Below are 20,059 nucleotides of genomic sequence, written 5' to 3'. Positions count from 1 at the left end.
CTACTTAATTAGGCAGGAAAATACAAGACTGATTTTAGAGCTTTTTCATTTAAAATTATTTTTGGTTAAAACAGAGTTAATACTTTTTAAAACAAAAAAGTTTTTAAACTCCTGAATGATTAAATAAAATCTTACCATCACAGAAGGCAACCAATAGCCTGAGATAAGGAAACCAAAAGAAATAACTTTAATTAGCTGGACAATTAACATCTCTGCAATATCTAATTCCTCAGAGATGCTGGATAAATTAGTTACATGTAGGACTGTCATATAATCCTCATCTTTCAGCCATTAGGTCTCCGCCCATCCACTGCTCTCTGCTGAGAACTACTGTCAGAAGTCACGAGCATGCTGGGTGGGGCACGGGTGCTGACTGCCAGGCTGTGCATTCGACCCTGGCTTCCTCAGTTACTAGCTCTGTGACTCAGAAGTTACCCACTGATTCTGTGCCTCAGTTTCCTCATCTCTAAAATGGAGATAATAAGATGCCTTCCTTGTAGGGTTGTTGTGAGCATTAAATCCACATAGTCTTGTAATCCAGTTAGAATACTGCCTGGCACATACTAAGTGTTTAGTAAGCATTAGTTACTAATACCATGTGCAAGCGGGCTTTGTGCAAAGCTCTCAAGATGGAGAGATGTAAAGATCTGGTTCCTGTTTGCAGGAACTCCACAGTACAGCATGGGAGGACTGCCGTCCCAACACCATTTCACATGTGGAAAGTGCTCTGAAGCTGACTCAAGGCGCTAGTCAAATACCCAAAGGAGGGAGGGATGGCCACTGGAATGGGAGTCCTGAGGTCAACATTGTGCAGGAGCCGGTTATGGAAGGAGGAGGCTTCTCTCAGGTGGGAGAGGCGAGGGGTTTCCAAATAGAGGCAGAGAGAGCACAGCATGAACCGTAGGATGGGTTTCCTAAATGGAGTTGGGAGAAAACTGTGGTCCCATGGAGGAGGATGCACAGCAGAGGAGCTTCAGGAAGAGCAGCCTGCAGCTCCGGGCCAGCTGGGCTGAACATGAACTTCTCAGCCATGTCAGAGAAGTGAAGTCACAGAGTGGACGGGACTGCCAAGGAGGAAAGGGCAGAGCAAGGGAAGCAGCACAAAGGCAGGGTGCTGTAGGGCTTCAGAACGACGGCCTCCGGATGTGCCACTTGGGCATGTTCATTATTTTGCGCTGAAAAGAATCACGGCCCAAACCAAGGAAGAAACTTTGGCCTCACGCTAACTGCCTTAAAGAATTTAGATAGAGAACCTGCTCCAGGGAGACAGCCATCACCACAAATTCACATTAGAATATGAACTAGGTATGGTAGACAGGGAGACATCTAGCAAGGCCTCTTTGACCAAAGTCCTTTATACCCTGTTGTATCTGAGTGGCCTTGTAAACATTCAACCAAAAATTTACTCTTCTTCATCTTCCCACAAACTGTTTTCCTTCCTTTTGAAGTCCCAGACTCCTATCCTCTTCTCCTTAGTTCAGGATGACATATATATCTCCCTTTGCCTGACTGTCTTTGGAATCTCATGCTTACATGGGTTTCTTGTGGGTAATTAAATTTGACTTTCTCCTGTTAATCTTTGTCTCATGTCAATTTAATTCTTAGACCAGCTAGAAGAACCTTGAAGGGCAGAAGAATATTTTCCATTTCCAACAGTGCTGAGTAGCACCTGTATTTAACTTTCTGTTACCACTGCCCTGTCAACCAAGAGAAAGACTGAAAAACCTACAGCCCAAAGCAGAATACTGAGAAAAAGCTGCGGGTGGGGGGCAGTCAGCAGGAAGAACACCACCTGCATTTGTTGGGGGTGTGCAAGAAATAGTTTCCTTCCTAAAGATGGAAATGGTCCCCCATCCTTGAAGTGTTAACCTGACCCAACTGTCTCCTGCAGGTAGGTCAGCCAGGACTGTCATGTACATTTAAAACTCACAAGTACCTGGTCACCACCTTTTGTACAAGATAAGAAAGGGGGGCAGGAGGGATCATTTTCTATTTTTCTTACTTTCAAGCAGTTAAAAGATTAAAAAAAAAAAAAAACTAATTTATCTAAAGCCACTTCCATTTCTATCCTGAGAAAAAAATGTGGTATCAGAGAAGAGTTTGAGTCAGGGTTAGAAAAAGAGATAAAGGGCGCCTGGGTGGCTCAGTCAGTTGAGCGACTGCCTTCGGCTCAGGTCATGATCCTGGAGTCCCGGGATCGAGTCCCGCATCAGGCTCCCTGCTCGGCGGGGAGTCTGCTTCTCCCTCTGACCCTTTCATGCTCTATCTCATTCTCTCTCTCAAATAAATAAATAAAATCTTTAAAAAAAAAAAAAGAGATAAGTATTCTCTTATAATGAAACAATAACCATGGCATTTCTAAATTTTCTATCATCTCTTTGACATTTAAAAAAATGTATACTGCTGGTCTTGGAGATGAGAAAAGGATCAAAGGGCTAATAGGACAGAATTCAAAAGTTTAAACAAAGTTCCTACCTTTCCTAAATTGTAAGGAGATAATTAGATCCCTGAGAAATTAAATGTAAAACAACAGAACTACAAGAAAATAGACTTGAATATCAAACCTTTGAAGGGAATAGGACTTTTAAAGCTCAGAAATGGGGAGAATGGTCATTCTGTGTGGTAATCAAAGAATGAAATGAGAGCTGACCAAGAAGAAGGGAATGGTTAAGCAAAGTGTTGTAATACATTCACTCTAGCTCCTGAAGATTATCAACATTAAAATGTATTTGTATAAAGACTGAACCCAAGATGTTGAGTTAACAAATGCTTGACGGTTCTACCCTAAGGAAACTCCGGTTAACTGGATAGATTTAGGAGTTTGTTTTGCAGAAGTTGACTGGTTACCAATAAGAGTAGCCGAGACTGTCTGGAACAAATGGGGAAGAATTCTTGTAGTTGGGCAGAAAAGACCAACAGTGAACAAAAGTAACCTGTGTGATGACACACCCTGAGATCTCCCTCTCCCCTGCATATCATGCTTCCACTGCCATTTAATGAACACAGAGCCCAGGAAGAAACATGATTCCTGAATGCACACATATGCTCAGAAAAGGAGGACATCTCCTTTCTCCCTATATCCAATCAGCATATTCCATTCAATGTATATACCCCATGACACTCTGACCCCTTATCCTTAAATACATGCAACCCAAACCCTTTGGGGAGGCAGATTTGAGGCCTCCCCTCCCCTTGTCTCTTCGTTTGGACGCCTCTCCAATAAACCCTTTCCTTGCTGCACATTCCTGGTCTGGGTGACCGGCTTTCCTGTGTGTTGGGCATATGAACTTGGGTTCAGTTACACGACAAAGACATAACATGGGGTAATACCTACAATGTAATATTAAGTGAACAGAACAGACATATTAATGTATATGTACATGCAAATCATATGTAGATATATAGTATGATAACCACGTAAAAGTCAAACTCACCCACAGAAAAATGGCTGAGAAGATACCCACTAAAATATTAGCATTGGTTATCTCTGAGACAGTGTAATCATGGACAGTAGCAGTTAGTCGTATTCTCCTTTACTCTATTTTCAAGTTTATCTTTACTGCTTATATATGTTATTTTTAAAATGTGAAACCCAATAAAACCCTCATTTAAAATAGTCAGGAGGCCAGAAGGGGGAGCTCTTACACCTTACCAACTCATCCTCGGTTGCAGACTGCAACCAAAACAATTTCTCCTTGCCCGGAACAAGCTCAGCCAATAAGAAACCATCACCACCCTAAATTCTCATTTTTCCAACAGCCCCTCCCAACTTCCTCCTTTCCTCTATAAAGTAACGTTCTTCTCTTTTGATCTCCAGACTTGCCTTCGATTTGCTATGGCTTGCAGGTCCTGAATTGTAATTCCTCTGCTATTCCCAAATAAACCCATTTTGCTGGAAAATAACTGGCTGTTTTACTTTTAAGGTCAACAATATCAGATACAGTTTATACTTTTAAAGGAAATGCTACATATGACATTGTATATGTTGATTATTTCATAACCCAATACTACTTAATGGTCAATGAATAGTAAAAATACTCTTATGAGATATTTATCCCTGACATCTTTTCCTTTACTATCAAAACAGTAATATGAGCCTAAAAAAGAAATTTATCCAAACCGCAAAGCTAAAAAACTCAAATGGGAGATATTTTAACAGGGTATTGTAAATTTTGCAAATATGTCTTAGAAATATGAGAGTTAGTTGAAAGAGCCCTTGGACAAATTGATTTTTCTTTTTAATTCTTGATATGTTAAATAGTAGGCAAAAAAGAAAAAGAAATCTGACAAAATGAAAAAAGATCTCCAGAAGCTTGCAGAAGCCAGTGCACATCATAAATTGGATACACATTTTAGGCAAATATGTCAGTACGTGACAGGATCATGAAGCCAATTAGCTTTGTGCTAACAGGCCCGGTCCAGGGCTGCTCAACCCACAGCTTTATACAAATGTAAATAACACACGACATTCCTTAAACCAGACTGACTGGTTTTTATCTAAGGGTGGAACTGCCATCATCTTTTTCCAAAAACATTAATACACTGAACTTACCAGTATGCTAAAGTTGGGGGAAACGTGCCACTGTAAATTGCATGTCCAATTAATCAGGGCATGTCCTTTCCCCCTTCTCAGAGATTTCCCACCAGCAAGACCAATCCACACTGAGCAGTGGGAGGCCAGCATGCCTTCCCCTTCCTTTGCCCCAGGCCCCTGTGGACCCAATCAAGTCAGCTGACTCAGTTGGGAGGGAACCCATGGAACTATCTAGCACTGGGGCAGGAGTTATTGGAATGTTCTGTCTGTCTTGTCTAAACAATAGCATAATTAAATCACGAGTGGTAGAAATCAGATCCACTAGATGACTACAAAAGGCTCACAAGAAGGGCCACAAGTGTTGCTAAAAAGCCATGTTTTTCTGCAAATTCCAGCTCACAACGCACTCAACCCTGCCAGGAAGGCTCTGCAGTTTGCACTGTGCATGCGAGCGTCTGTTCCTAAACAAAGGCATTCATTTTCAAGACCCTATTCCTCTTTCTTGAACCTATCCTTGACTCCCGGGCTTCCCCGATTAAGTCCTATGGTTCCAGCTGAGCTACCTGTGTTCTGCAGATTTCCACAATTTCTCCTCTTGTGTCCCTATGGATTTAAACCACGGCTGAGGATATTTCATTCACTTGTTTCACAAATATTCACTGGCCACTGGATATTCCGGTATGAAAGACTTGGTTTCTGCCCCTCCTTGAGGTTTCAGTATATCGGGAAGAAAGACAGATATGTAACCAATAGTTAAAATGCATTTAGTCAGTTTGTAACAGACACACATACCAGGGAGAGCTCATCCAAAGTCAGGGAAAGTTTCAGGAAAAGGCACCATTTGAGCTGAGAGAGGTAGTGGTGAGTTCATTCTTTTATTTTTTTATTTTTTAAGATTTTATTTATTTATTTGACAGAGAGAGAGAAGAGCACAAGCAGGGGGAGCGGCAGGCAGATGGAGTGGGAGAAGCAGGCTCCCCACTGAGCAGGGAGCCCTATGTGGGACTCGATCCCAGGACCCTGGGATCATGACCTGAACTGAAGGCAGACACTCAACCCATGGAGCCACCCAGGCGTCCCGGTGAGTTCATTCTTGACTGAGGGAACAGCTTGAAATGGCAGAGCACTGTTGGGGACCAACAAACAACTGGAATACAGTTAGAACTGCGCTGTCCAACATGGTAGCCACCAGCCCCACATGGCTGTATTACACACTCGAACCTTGGCTAGTCCAAAATTAGATGTGTTATGGATTTGAAAGACTTAGTATTAAAAAAAAAATTAAAAAGGATGTAAAGCATTTCATTAATAATTCTGGATATGGATTACATGTTGAAAGGACACTGGGATAGTACTGGGGTAAATAAAATACTAAAATTAATTTCACCTTTTTAAAATGTGACTCCTAGAACATTTTCAACTAACACATGTGGCTTAGAGTAAATTTCTATCGGATAGCTCTGATCAGAGTATAAAAGCCGAGGTTGAGAGTGCCAAAAAATTACATTTAAATTAAAATAAAACAAAGAAGCTAGACATAGAAAAGGAGCCAGATTGCTCAGGCCTGGAACATCACACAGGAAGAGTCTCTAGGGCCCTGAGCAGGGAATGGAAGGAAATGGCAGATTTCCCTTTGGGAAATCATCTTTGGCAGTGGAATGGAAAAGAAACCAGGACAGGGAGAAAAACCAGAGGAAGGAAATATGAAGCAATCAGTGAGTGACCGAACTGCCTTCCAAACGCCTGGATCTGCTCTCAGGATCCTTCATCTATGCCATTGGCCATTGGTCCCCATGGCAGTCTGGTCAAGTCTATGGACCCTTTCTCAGATAAATGTTTTTACATACAGAGACTAAAATACTCAGGATTACAAAGGAAGCCAATTACCAAAATACAGGTATCATTTAAAAAAATCTGTGATATGGTAATATACACGCTTCTTTACTGACACTTTAAATAAGATGTAGCTGCAAGTCTAACAGTTACTGTAATTTTGAAACATTTCTGAAACATTTCTGGAAATGAACGGTATCTTGAGCAACATCTATCATGAGACACAATATCTGTGTTTCCATTGGTGATGAAGCCACGGGTACTGCTTACATCACTGTGGTTTGTTGCCTACATTTATACTCAAAGGACATTCTAAATTTTAGTGAGTGGTTACTGAAGATAAATTATAATTTTTTTCCCCACCTAAGTCACAGACCACTTTGAATTCTATCCATGGGCCTTAGGGATCCGTGGACCCAGGGTTAAGAACCCCTAGCAAGATGTTCTGGGGCTTTTGTCAGGAGTAAGTCTTGGTCCCTCTAAAACGGGAACATGGAGGGAGTTTGGTTAACAGTCAGACACTGCTTTACTCCTAGGATTTATTTATCCCCGTGACCACACCTACAATAGCACATTAAGCCGGCGGACACAATGGCCTGGAAGACATTTTAATGGAATATTGGTTTTTTTCTGGGTTATGATTACAACGCATCTCTTTTTCTCAAATGAGGATAATGACCATAGGAACAGGTCCAGGAGACTCCGAGGGCAAATTGTTTTCCTTAGTTCTCAGGTGAGTTCATTCTTATGTGGAGGCAGTCTCCCCCCCCAAAAAAATTTTAGTGAAAAAACAAAAACAGCAAAAAAACAAATACTGTATGGTTCTGTTCACACAAGGTATCTAAGACAGTCCAATTCATAGAAACAAAGTAGAATGGTGGTTACTAGGAGGTAGGGGGCAAGGGGAGGGGAGTTATTTAATGGTTACAGAGTGTCCGTTTTGTAAGATGAAAGAGTTCTAGAGATTTGTTGCACAACAATGTAAAAACATACTTAACAGTACTGAACTGTACACTTAAAAATGGTTATGCATTTTATATTGCTTTCTTTTAATCTCAATAGAAAATGGTTAAAATTGCAAAATGAAAAAGCAGATAAACATTCAGATCCTAATTTTAGGTCAACTTCTAAATACCCCTGAGCAGTTCAGCCACAAACACAGATCTGCTCTACCCTGCACATAGTTGCTGCAGGCATTAAACACATACAAAACTTTGCTTTTAAAAATAAAGACCCAAGTATTTATTTAAAATTCCTTTATATGACAACAAAGTTCATCTTTACAAATCTGGATATTGGTTTATATAGACTAAAACAATCCGCTAAGATGAATAATAATATCAAACACTTAATTAGCACTAAGTATGTGCTAGGCATTCATCTAAGCACTTTTTAAATACTGACTCATTGGCTCATTTAATCCTAATCACAATCCTGGGTTGGGTGTCCTATTTTTATCTCCAGGTAAGGAAACAGAGACACAGAAAACTGTAAGTGGTTGAGGTGAGATTCAAAACAGGTAATTCAACTCCAGAGCTAGACTGTGAACACCTGAGGCAGGGATCAAGATTTTTTTTTAAAGATTTAATTTATATATTTATTTAAGAGAGAGAGAGAACGTGTGCACGCACACATATATGGCAGGAAGAGGCAGAGGGGGAGAGAAAGACTCTCAAGCCAACTCCCCACTGAGCGCAGAGCTTGACCAGGTGCTCAATCTCAGGACCCTGAGCTCATGACCTGAGCTGAAACCAAGAGTTGGTCACTTAACCGACTGAGCTTCCCAGGTGCCCCATGGGACCAAGATTTTTATCTCTGAATTCTTGCAAGGGAATAGCACTGATTTATAATATGAATTAGTCAGCAACCATTTATTGAGCAATAGATTATGACAGAATTGTGAGGCATTTTTACCATTTAGCAGTTCTATACAAAAAAAGATCTTGCTGTTTGCTTCTTCTACTGTTGTTTTTTAGTTTATTTTTTTTAGTAATCTCTACACCCAACCTGGGGCTTGAACTCATAACCCTAAGATCAAGAGCTGCACACTCCGACTGAGCGAGCCAGGTGCCCTCCTCTAGTTTTTCTTAAACTAGGTAAGGAGAAATTTTGTTGGAAAGATTATTGGGGGTGGGTGGGTGGGAGAGGTGGGTACTGCAACAACAGGGAAAATGCTCTGACCATAAGATTCCTGAGCACCTCCCTCTACTAATCTTCTAAAAAATGATTAAAGTGATTCTCCTACCTCCCCTGTGTTTGGAATTGGTCATCCCTGCCAAAGGCTCTAACCTACCCTGCCACTTGGTTATCTCTCATAGCCAGGAGGGGTGGGGAAAAGAGTGAATAAGAAACAGAAAGACCTGTCTACAGACAAACAACAAACTGTAGGACCTGGTCAAAAACAGTATGTGGGGGACGGAAATAGAGGAAGGCCCTATAAGTCATTTAAGAGAATCAAGGGGTAACCTTAAAAGGGTTGGGGGTAGGGAACAGCTCTTCATGGCTCAATAATCACTTACAGCCAACTCAGGAGGAAGCAGCTGCATTTCTAAATATAACAGGCTGAGACAGGCCCTAGTCCACAAAGCCTTCTCTGTCGAGGTGTCACAGGCGTGTGCCAACCATCAGCAACATTTCAGACAGATGTCACCCAAACCTGTGCTCCCCACCCAGCACACAGAGGATGCTCGTGGGAAGAGAGGTGGACTCAGCCCACAGTGGGGTCACTCCGTATTTTTGGCTGGTATGGCAGGGAGGTGGTCAGGACTCACCTGTAGGTATATGGCCCCACTTCTTCTAACCGAGGGGTCTCCCCTCTGAGGATCTCCTCTGGATTGGTGACATTGAAGAAATAGAACTGGGCATACACAGGCAGAGGGGGCTTCTTCCAGGAGTCGAAGGTCTCGGAACCATTCCTTAACACCGTATTCTAGGGGAGAAAACCAAAAGGAGATTATGTGAGGCAGTTGGCTTTGAACACAGAGGCAGAGAGAGGGACACTCCCTGCTCTGACCTCCTGGCTCACATACTGTTTCCATAGGCATTCAACTGTGGTCCCTAGGGGGGAGGGCCAAGCCTTAGGTCAATATGAAGCCCACAGCCCTATTAAGCCATAAAAGGTCTTCAGTAACTACTTGTAGTAAAGGAAAGATGATAGCCATAGCTCATGGGAAGAAATGGTGTCACCAAAACCAAGGTCATAGATTGAATACCCAAAAGGCTCTATTGACTTTGTTATGAAGATGGTACAGCTGCTGTGGAGGCCATTCTGAGAAGCACTGAACACTCTCAGCTTGCCCCCATGGTAGAACAACAAGGCAATAGGCCCAAGAAGGCTGGATTTGGTCTTTCCATGTGAAGTAGAACCACACCCATCCTTACCACCTCCTGCAGCAGGGGCTTCACAGGAATTTTCTCATTCAGTCCCTAACAAACCCATAACATAGAGATGCCTATCCCTGTTTTAAAGATGAGGAAGCTGAGCCTCACTGATGTTAAATGCTTGAGGTTCTTTATCTATAATCCTTCTTTCATTTCCCACCTTTACTATGTGTTATGGGCCCCCTCCCAAACTCATATATTGAAATCCTAATGCCAAGTACCTCAGAATGTGACTGCATTTGGAGGCAGAGTCTTTAAAGAGAAATTTAAGGTTCAATGGTGTCATTCAGGTGGGCTATAATCCAATATGATTGATGTCCTTATAAGACAGAGAGCTTAGGACTAAATACACACAAAGGAAAGACCATGTGGAGATACAGGAAGAAGACAACACTGACAAGCCAAGGAGAGAGGCCTCAGAAGAAATGAACCTTGATGATACCCTCATCTCAAGACTTGTAGTATCCAAAACTGTGAGAAAATGAACTTTCCTTGTTCAAGTCTGTGGTATCTGTTATGGCAGCCCTAACAAACTAATACACCTTGGTCCCCCCATGGGAGGAGTATTCTTCTCCACCCTATTGACTTCGGGCTTGGCCAAGTGACTTGATTTGACCAATGAAATGTGGGTGGGATGGCAATGCCCCAATTTTGAGCTCAGGCTTTAGAAAGCATGGCTGGTTTCCACCAATATTCCTTTGCGAAGAGAAGAGCATGCTTCAGGTAGCTGTGGATCCTTCAGCCAAGGCCCTAAGATGGTGATGTGTGGACCAGACATGAAGCCTGGAGTCCAGCCCAGTTCAGCTGAGCCAGCCAAGCTCAAACTTCAGCCACCCTGCACACCATGAGTGTGAAATAAATGTCACTGTTATAAGACACTGAGACTTGGAAATTGTCTGTTATGCAGAGCTGCAGTGGAAGCCTGATTAATCTAGTGCTCAAGGTTAAGAGACAGAAACTTACTTCGTAGTAGTCTCAATCGTCCTCAACTTGTTAGTGGGGAAAAATCTGCATTTTTTAGGGTACTGAAGTACCCAAGAAAGATAAAGGGATAGACTGAGAATAAACAACCCAAAGTATGAACAGTCATTAACTCTTGAGTGTTGGGAATCTGGATCACTGTTATTTCCTCCTTTATGAATTTTGGTATTCTCCAACTTTTTTATAACCGATGAAGAAATGAACATTGAGAACATTTTAAAAAGAAAATCAAAAGAGGAAAATGGGATTGACTGGTATAGACATCGTAAGGCCAGTGGTGAACAGTAAGACTAGATGGTAAAAGCAGCACCCTCTGAGGTCACCTCTCGCAGTGAGGCTCTGAGTGACAACAGAGAAAGGGACCGGCTTCAAAGCATGTCCAATACCACACGCTAAAATGTACTGTGATGCAGCAGACAACAGAATGTCACATGTTAGTAGTCCAGGCCTCTGATTTAATAGAAGGAATCTTGCAAGGGAACTTGATATGGCTCTATTATTGAATAGAAAATATCTCAAGAATCTCTGCAGGGAAAAGCAAAGTGGCTCTGAGATAAATGAATGCAGAAAACCTAAGCTCTTCGAAGTCAAGCTAGTGATCCGGAGGGCTGAATGTAAATTTACATCCATGCGTTGGCCATGCCGTAGAACTGGGGATTATTTGTGGTTTGGCATCCGCTCAAAATGTCTAATCGTCAGATTTCTCTTCAAACAACACATCATTGAAATATTTCTGGCCTTTACTATCAGTACTGATTTTCTGAGATGAGATCAGATTGACGAGACAGAGAAATTTAAAGACAAACCATGAAACTCCTTTCCTCCAACTTTGCGGATTTAGCTCAGACTCTCCCGGGTGAAGCCCTCCCCACCCGCCCTGCATGCATGGGTCTTCCTCTGCCCAGCACCTGAGCAGCTGAATCACTAATTTCAGGCGTTTTTTTTTTCCTAGGCAAAGAACTTTATTAACCTTGTTTCAAACTTTATTCCCAGGCTTCTTCAGCTTAATTAGCTGCAAAGAATGAATTGTGTATAAGCAAAAACTGAAAAGAGCTGCAGTGTCCAAGCGGCTTGGGCTTAAAAATATTAGAGATCTAGATTTTATCAGAGCCATGAAAAAAATTTTAAAAAGCAGTCATAATATAAAATAGCAGCTCCCAGTAACTTCTTCAAGTTTCACCTTCTTCAGAAGTTGACTCAATTCAGTTTGTTTCATTCTTGGAAGCTTTATCAAAATTCTCCACAAGATGGGGCGCCTGGATGGCTCAGATGGTTGGGCGTCTGCCTTCGGCTCAGGTCATGATTCCGGGGTCCTGGGATCAAGCCCCACGTCGGGCTCCTGGCTTAGCGGGGAGCCTGCTTCTCCCTCTCCCTCTGCCTCTCCCCCTGCTCATGCTCGCTCTCTCTCTGTATCTCTGTGTCTCAAATGAATAAATAAAATCTTTAAAAAAAAAAAATTCTCCACAAGATCTGGAACTTCATCATCATCATCCTCTCCGGTAGCAAGTGGTGTTTTTCCATCCACAGATTGTTTGGGCAGAGCTTCAGCCCGTCTTCTTCTTCTTCTTCTTCTTCTTTTTTATGATGTTATGTTAATCACCATACATTACATCATTTGTTTTTGATGTAGTGTTCCATGATTCACTGTTTGTGTATAACACCCAGTGCTCCATGCAGAACGTGCCCTCTTTAATACCCATCACCAGGCTCACCCACCCCCCCACACCCCTTCCCTCTAGAACCCTCAGTTTGTTTCTCAGAGTCCACAGTCTCTCATGGTTCATCTCCCCCTCCGATTTCCCCCCCTTCATTCTTCCCCTCTTCAGCCAGTCTTCTTAAACTAGTCAGACTGTCTGCACCAAGTTGGTTTAAGATACTGGGTAGCATTTCTGTCAGCCGCTTTGTCTCAGCATGGCCTGTATTGATGAAAGTGTTCGCTGCTAGCGATACCTGAACTTTGGGGTTGTTAAAGTGGATCACTGGTTTGTGAACACATTCACTTCTTCAATACAGAGATATTGTTTACCCCTAACTTCTTTAAAGAGAACTGAAGTTTTTTATCATCTGCTGTAGCCGTTCTATGAACCACTTCTTTCCGCGAGCAGTTCCTTTCCCACCAATGCGCACTTGGGCTTGCAGTTTGGCGAGTTTCTCCTGGTTCATAATAGTTTCTTTCATCTTGTTGGAGCGGAAATGGGACCGCGCGGGGGAATAGGGTTGGCGCTCAGGGGTCTCGGGCGGACCAGCTGAGATTAGGTGCACACACGCGGGGATGCAAGATGGCAGCTAGAGAGGTAATTTCAGGCGTTTTTTTAAGAGGCTTGTGGTCTTTTATCTTATCTCCTATCTTAGTTATCTGAAGAGGAGCAGGAGAGAGAGTCAAGCTCAGAAAGTAAGAGAACAGCAGAACTGGAAAGGTCCTGAGGTTGACAAGATAGAACTCAGGGGCTCCAGAAGGGTAAGGGGGTGTGTTGAGGGTCAGAGCTGGGGCTGGAATCCTGTGCGGCTTTTCTCTACCCTCCGACCCTACTTCTGCATATAACATTTAAAAAAAAAAAAATGGGTAGAAATATACTACACATTTTTTTTTTCTTTTTAAAACTTTATTTCAACATAACTATGCTTGCAGAAATACACTCATATTGGTTAACAGAATGTAATTTAAGTTTAACTTATCCTGCACAACTTGGACCAAAAACTTGGTACCTAGTTTAAATTACACTACACATTTAGTGGTACAAGTTATATGGTAGAGTTTCTCCACCATAAAGTATGCACGTAGCTTCAAGAAACAGCTTAGTAACGTGAATTTAACCTACCTGAAGCTAATATATTAACTATGAGAAATCTAACGTATAAATAATAATTTGTCTTCTAGAGGATTTTGAAGGTCCAAAGATATTTTTTAAGTTGTCTGATTTCATTAAAATAAGGACCTCTTTTTCTTGTCCATAAACTTCCAGAATAGAGCAAGGCAATGACGTCCTCTCCTCTATGAATTCCTTGAGTATCCCCCTTTCATTGGATGCATCATCCCTTCTTTTGAACCCCATAACACATTACATTGGAATTTCTTAGGGAAAACGTGGTCAGGATAGAAAACATCTTCTAAAGATCAAAGTTAACAGGAATCAACATGAAGCAGGCCATACCAGCAACCGAAAATGAGGACAGTGCATCTACTCAATATGGTAATATATGAGGTTAACTGTTGGCTTTTTCAAACAGAAGGTGCTGACCTACAAAGAAAGGGTCTTTTTTTTTTTTCCTTTGATCTTCCCCACAGTGTCTAGAATGATGCAGTTCTTGGAGAAATATCTGTTCAATCAACAAAATATAGTACTAGAATACTTGGGCACGGGGTGCCTGGGTGGCTCAGTCGTTAAGCATCTGCCTTCAGCTCAGGTCATGATCTCAGGGTCCTGGGATCGAGTCCTGCATCGGGCTCCCTGCTCAGTGTGGAGCCTGCTTCTCCATCTCCCTCTGTCCCTCCCCCTGCTTGTGCCTTCTCTCTCTCTGACAAATAAATACATAAAATCTTAAAAAAAAAAAAAAAGAGAGAGAGAACACTTAGACACTAGCTTCTACCGACTTTGCTTGTAAGATGCTGGACAAGAAGAACTTTTTTCTTTTCTTTTTTTTTTCCTTTTTGAGAGAGAGAGAGAGAGCGTCAGTGCAGAGCCCAACACAGGGCCTGATCCCACCAGCCTGAGATCACGACCTGAGCCGAAATCAAGAGTGGGCCACTTCACGGCCTGCGCCACCGTGGGGCCGTATGTAGTACCTGATAGGAGGCCTTTGGAGAGGCACCGGCGAAAGGCGTGGGGGTCACATGCAAAGTCACGGTGCCAGATCTCGCAAGAGCAGCTCCCAAGCCACAAATCCAAGGAAACTTTAAAGTGTACCCAGAGGAGATGGTTGCTCACTGGCCATTTTAGTCACTTTCAGATACGAGAAAGCAATAGCTTCATTAGAATCACATAAACTTGGGAAATCTAGCACCTATCAGTTTGTGCATCTTATCAGTAAGCCAGCACCCTAAAGAGCTAAGTGCAGCCAGTTCCTTTTGTGGGTGGAAAAAAAAATCTGTGTCCCTCCACGACCCCTCTGCCTAACAACTATTTGAAGCAGTTGCTATACCCTTGGTTTTCTTGCAAAGTATAGAACCACGAATGCAAATCATCAAAACACTGTGTATGTGCTAGGCACTGTCAGAGATACCCATTCCAGAAGCTTGCCCTCTATTTAGGGGAATCCTGACACACACATGCAGGTTAATCCACAATATAAGGTAGTATGTGATATATGGTCAATGAGTATGCCAGAAAATGGTCTCAATAGTGTTCAGAGAATGGGTTCTAAGAACTGAGATGGAGAAAGGCAGTCCTTAAAGTGAGCCAGGGAGAATGAATAAAAATTTAGCAAGCAGAGGGAGGTCATGAGGGTGGACATCTTATGGACAGCCAGGGTTGATTCAACTATCTTCTCTGTCTTGGCAGAGTGGGCCCTTCCTCTGTGCCTTCCATGTCCACCTCTCTTGGAACCCTCCGCTTGATCAGAAAGATTGTGAATGTGGAGAATGAGACAATAAAACATACAGAGATGGGACAGTAGCAGGTGTGACTACGTGTGGATTTTATAAGGAGTAGGGAGATTCATTTAGTGAGACAGGTTAGCGTCATAGGAGCCTAGATTTTATCTGATAGGCAATGGGGAGCCATGGAAGGTTTTGAGCTGCAGAGCATTATCAAGAGCCAGGCACTATATTGCCCTTTGTCTCAGTTAATTCCCTGAATGGCCTACAAAGTGAAAATCATTTTCCCTGTTTTACACTTCAAGAGACCAAAGCTCAAAGGTTAGGAGAATGCCTAAGGTTTGCAAGGTGGAGTCGGCCTCCCACCCCAGGACTCACTCCAAACCTGAGCTCCCGGCATTGTTGAATTTTACCAGAGCCTCACATTCCTGGAAAACAGTAAATGGTTCAGGAACCCCCCTTCTGTGTTCCAGGAAATGGCTTACTGCAAAGAAACACCTTCCCCACGTAACTTAGATAAGGTTCCCCCCATTGTGTACCCCCCGTTTACCTGACCAGGCCAGACACAGACCCTCCACATTCCCATTTTTTGCCTCCTAACTAATTAGTTGAACCACACATTCCCACTGATTGACGGGAACATAATGCCTATTAATGTACAGCATGGTGACTATAGTTAATAATACTTTATTGTATACTTGAAATTTGCTGAGAGAATAGACCTCAAGTGTGTTCCCACACACACACTCTCCCCCGCCCACACACAAAGGCAACTATGTGAGGTGGTGGATATGTTAATTAGTATGATTATAATAATCATTTCACAATGCATATGTTGTTCAAAACATCAGGTTGTACACCTTAAATGTATACAGTTTAAAAACATTTTCTAAATTTGAGTATAGTTGACACACAGTGTTACATTAGTTTCAGGTGCACAACATAGTGATTCAGTAAGTTTATACATAATGCTGTGCTCACCACAGTGTAGCCGCCGTCTGCCACCCACCAGTATTATTACAGTACCACTGACTACAGTCCCTATGCTGGGCCTTTCATCCCCGTGACTTACTCATTCCAGAACTGGAAGCCTGTACCTCCCACTCCCCTTCGCTTATTTTGTTTTCCAGTACCATACATAAAAGTGAACTCAAAATGGATGAAAGACCTTAAATGTGAGACCTAAAGTCAAAAAAGGCAGAACAGGCAGTAATTTCTCTGACATCAGCCAAAGCAAACATTTTTCTCAATTATGTCTCCTCAGGCAAGGGAAACGAAAGCAAAAATAAACTATTGAGACTACCCCAAAGTAAAAAGCTTCTGCACAGCGAAGGAAACCATCAGTAAAACAAAAAAGGCGACCTACCAAAGAGGAGAAGATATTTGCAAATGATGTATCTGATAGGGAGTTAATATCCAAAATATACAAAGAACTTACACAACTCAACACCAAATATGTATAATTTGTATTTGTCAATCATACCTCATCAAGGTGGAAAGAAATGCTTGTTAGCCCAACTTTGGTTAAGCTTCTCTCCTTCCCAGCCTTGTTTACTCTCCTTCCCTGCCTAGAAAAGAGGCTCAAGCAGATCACCCTGTCAGAGTCCTCCCTAATGCACATCCCCTGCTCCCTATTGCACTAGTCCTTTCAAATAGTCTCTCCTCACCTAGGCTGGATTTGTTTTTATTTGAAGCTCCTAACTTTTGAGCCACGCTGCCTATTTTGAGTTGACACAGGCAGGCGAGAGGTGTTTTAGAAGGTTACATGGGCACAAGTGGGAAGGATGGCCTGGCTGGGATTATTGTAAGGATGATTATGAGGTTTCAGCAGAGGGCTTATCTCAGGCCACACTCAAAACGCTCAATGAATGGTAACTGTGATCCTGATTATTGCCACCTTCAGGGTGGGGAATCAAAGGTCTCGGTTTAAATTAAAAAAGGAATCATGTCTGTTGAAATATTGACAGTCCAGCAAATGTTAAACGATAGAAAAGAAACCACACAGAAAGTCTTTAGTCATGATCCTCTCTTATAGCTCTATCTATAATTCAGTTTAGACTGAGACAACAAAGAATTAGCATAAAATCAGAAATAACCAAAATGTCAAGCAGAAAAGAATGATTTAGCGAATTATGATAATTCACAGGCTGGAGTAGAAAGCAACCATTAAAATGATAAAGACTACAGGGAAATAAGCAACATGCTCATGATCTATGTTAAATGGAAAAAGACAGTGTAAAATATGTATATATGTACAGAAGACTAGCAGATAAAATGCAAACATGAAAATATCAGGGGGGTAAAATCCAGATAATTTAAAAATTTCGATGTTTTAGCTGCTGTCACAATCTCTAAGCCTCTACGCTAACCATCTAATCACACACATCTCTATGGGACAGGGTTAGGAGGGGTCTTCCGTTCTCTCTCATATTTTTCTGCATTGTTCGGATTTTTTTTACAACAGAAATAAATTCCTTCTGGAAGCTGAAAAAATAATCATTCCCTTATTTTTTTTTAAAGTGAAAATCTAAGACAGAAACTCAGATTCTACAAAGTGTCATTAATAGGGCCTGAGGGAAAGGAGGAGTGGATCCACAGAGAACCAACTTCATCAAGGCTTTTCCTCTGTCCTTGCACAACAAAGGCGAGACTGATGCCGCATCAGCTGTGGTCAGTTCTCCCACAAAAGCTCCAGGAGCTGCCATCCCCCACACTTGGCTTCACAGTATTTCTTTCCCTATTATTGCCGGGATGGCTGATCGAGCAGGCTGTATTCCTTGCTAACTCTTCCTGACACGCGTCACAGCGTGTGACGAATTTCAGAGTAAGAAAGGACTTGCAGTCTCATTTATTTATTAAAGTAAAGAAAATCACCTCAGAATTATAAACCTCGAAAGAACCAGCAAGTATGAATGGACAGATGGGTTAACGGCCCGAGTTTATCCCCTTTGGTTTGCGTCCAGCTCTTAGGCAACCAAAAATCCAAAGACAAGTAGAAGCGTCTCCAGAAAGGAGGGCTAAATCCTTCCCAGAACAGAGGGTAAAACTGGATGTTTTTACAACAGTCTGACTTGAACTTGTTCCCTCAAATGTCAAGTCGACTAAGGCAGTTTCTTGGGATAGAAATAAAGATCTAGCACACCTGAGTCCTTAACTAAACAGAGCAAATGCAAAGCCTAACGATGGAAGGGATCCTTGACAGCCTGCCAGAGTCACACTGATAGCAGATTCTGTTACAACCTGGGGTTCTCCTCACCATCTGCCTCCTGCTTCCACCCCCATCGCCAGCACCCCCCTCTCCCTAGCCACTCTTAGTGGCGTCAACACCCACACAAGTCTCACACCACTTCTTCTTCCATCCAAGTCTTGCCCTCGAGAGTGTTGGCTTTTCCTGCACATTTAATGTGTCTCTTTTCCTCCACACCACGGTGCTAGATGTTTTTCAAGTCCCAGAGTGGACCGCATGTCGTGTGTGTACACACACCAAGTGGAGAAGGAGAAGGGGAATGAAAGAACAGAGGGAGGTTCATAAATACAGTAGCCTCCTCATTTTTATCTCCTTCCTGAGACATTCACTTCAGGTACCATTCCTACCAGGGCCAGCTACTATTTCCTGAATCAGGAAGGGAGTCAGGAGTCAGGCAGGGGCTCTGCTAGGGCTTTATGCCATCATTTCCAAGCCTGACATGGACCCTGCAAGGTAAGAATTCCTATTTCTCAGACAAGGAAATGGTGGTGCTGGCCTTCCCAAGTTCACAGAAAAATCAAGTTAAGTCAAGTCACATCTGACCAAGTCCAGGTCTGTGGGTTTGCAAACCCCATGCTTGGCCCCTCTAGCAGCTGCCAGGAGACCACACCCCCCAGGGGAGAGCTGCCAGAATTAGCAAATAAAAACAGAGGCTGCTAGCTTGAGTGCATCCCAAGTATTGCACGGATTATGTCCCAAAGTGCCTTAATTCTTAGGTGATGCATGCTGCAGGACTCAGGACCAACACACTGTGATGCCTGCAATTTATATTCAAATAATTTAAGAAAAAGTATATCAGAGAGGGATGAAATAAATATGGCAGGATGTCAACAACCGATAAACTGAAGTGAATCAAAATATTGCAAGAGATGTACTCACCAAAATATTATTCACTGTTTATCTGAAATTCAAATGTGACTAGGTATCCTATATTTTATCTGGCAACCCTACCCCGGGGAGACTGTAAAACTATGGAAAAACCCTGACGTAGACTCCCAGAGCTGCCTGGGGAGTTAGGCCTCACCTCTGGAGGAGAGGAAACTAGGCAGCTGCGTGAAGTCGTGGTAAACTCCCAGGCTGGAACAGACGCATGAGGGGCTGATGAGGGGAGAACTGAGCTCCGCTGTGTCCACGTAACTTCTCTGCCTCGTCATGCTAATGAGTCCAAAAAAGCCCCTCAACCTCCTGCCAGAGGATGGTCCAGAAGAGGGCTTCATTTTGACCTGAAACCTCTAATTTCTACTCCCAGATCCTCAGGGCATTCAACCGTACACTCCCAGGGGCTTGCCCTGCAAAGGATGGATTCAGAAAGGAGCAAGTAATAACCTTAACCTCAAGCCCGGAGAACATCTGGCACAAGAAGTCATGAATTCTGCCCAAGGCAACAAACCAGTTCCCTTGGTCACAAAGAGCCCCTTGCACAATTTTGACATGAAGGTGTGGCTTGGGAACAACTGATTGTCCTCATGGAGGATTCTGCCCCGGTAGTGACAGTTAACACACAAACCCTGTGATCAACCGAGTTTTCCAGTTACACTAAATGAAACCT

The 20,059-nt window shown here is 42.7% G+C and overlaps 1 protein-coding gene across 1 annotated transcript in view; it reads right to left on the bottom strand.

The window, feature by feature from the left end:
• SCARB2 (scavenger receptor class B member 2) overlaps nucleotides 1–20,059 on the bottom strand; it is an 80,684-nt gene that overhangs the window by 49,526 nt on the left and 11,099 nt on the right. The window contains exon 2 of the mRNA XM_035004763.1: nucleotides 9,139–9,296. Within this exon, the coding sequence (XP_034860654.1) occupies nucleotides 9,139–9,296 (158 nt within the window). The remainder of the gene's footprint in view (nucleotides 1–9,138; nucleotides 9,297–20,059) is intronic.

Source organism: Mirounga leonina, unplaced genomic scaffold (assembly GCF_011800145.1).
Source record: "Mirounga leonina isolate KUSES-001 unplaced genomic scaffold, KU_Mleo_1.0 Mir_129, whole genome shotgun sequence".
NCBI lineage: Eukaryota > Metazoa > Chordata > Mammalia > Carnivora > Phocidae > Mirounga > Mirounga leonina.
The sequence above is the reverse complement of the archived record's forward strand: the minus strand, read 5'-3'. Positions and strand labels throughout refer to the sequence as shown.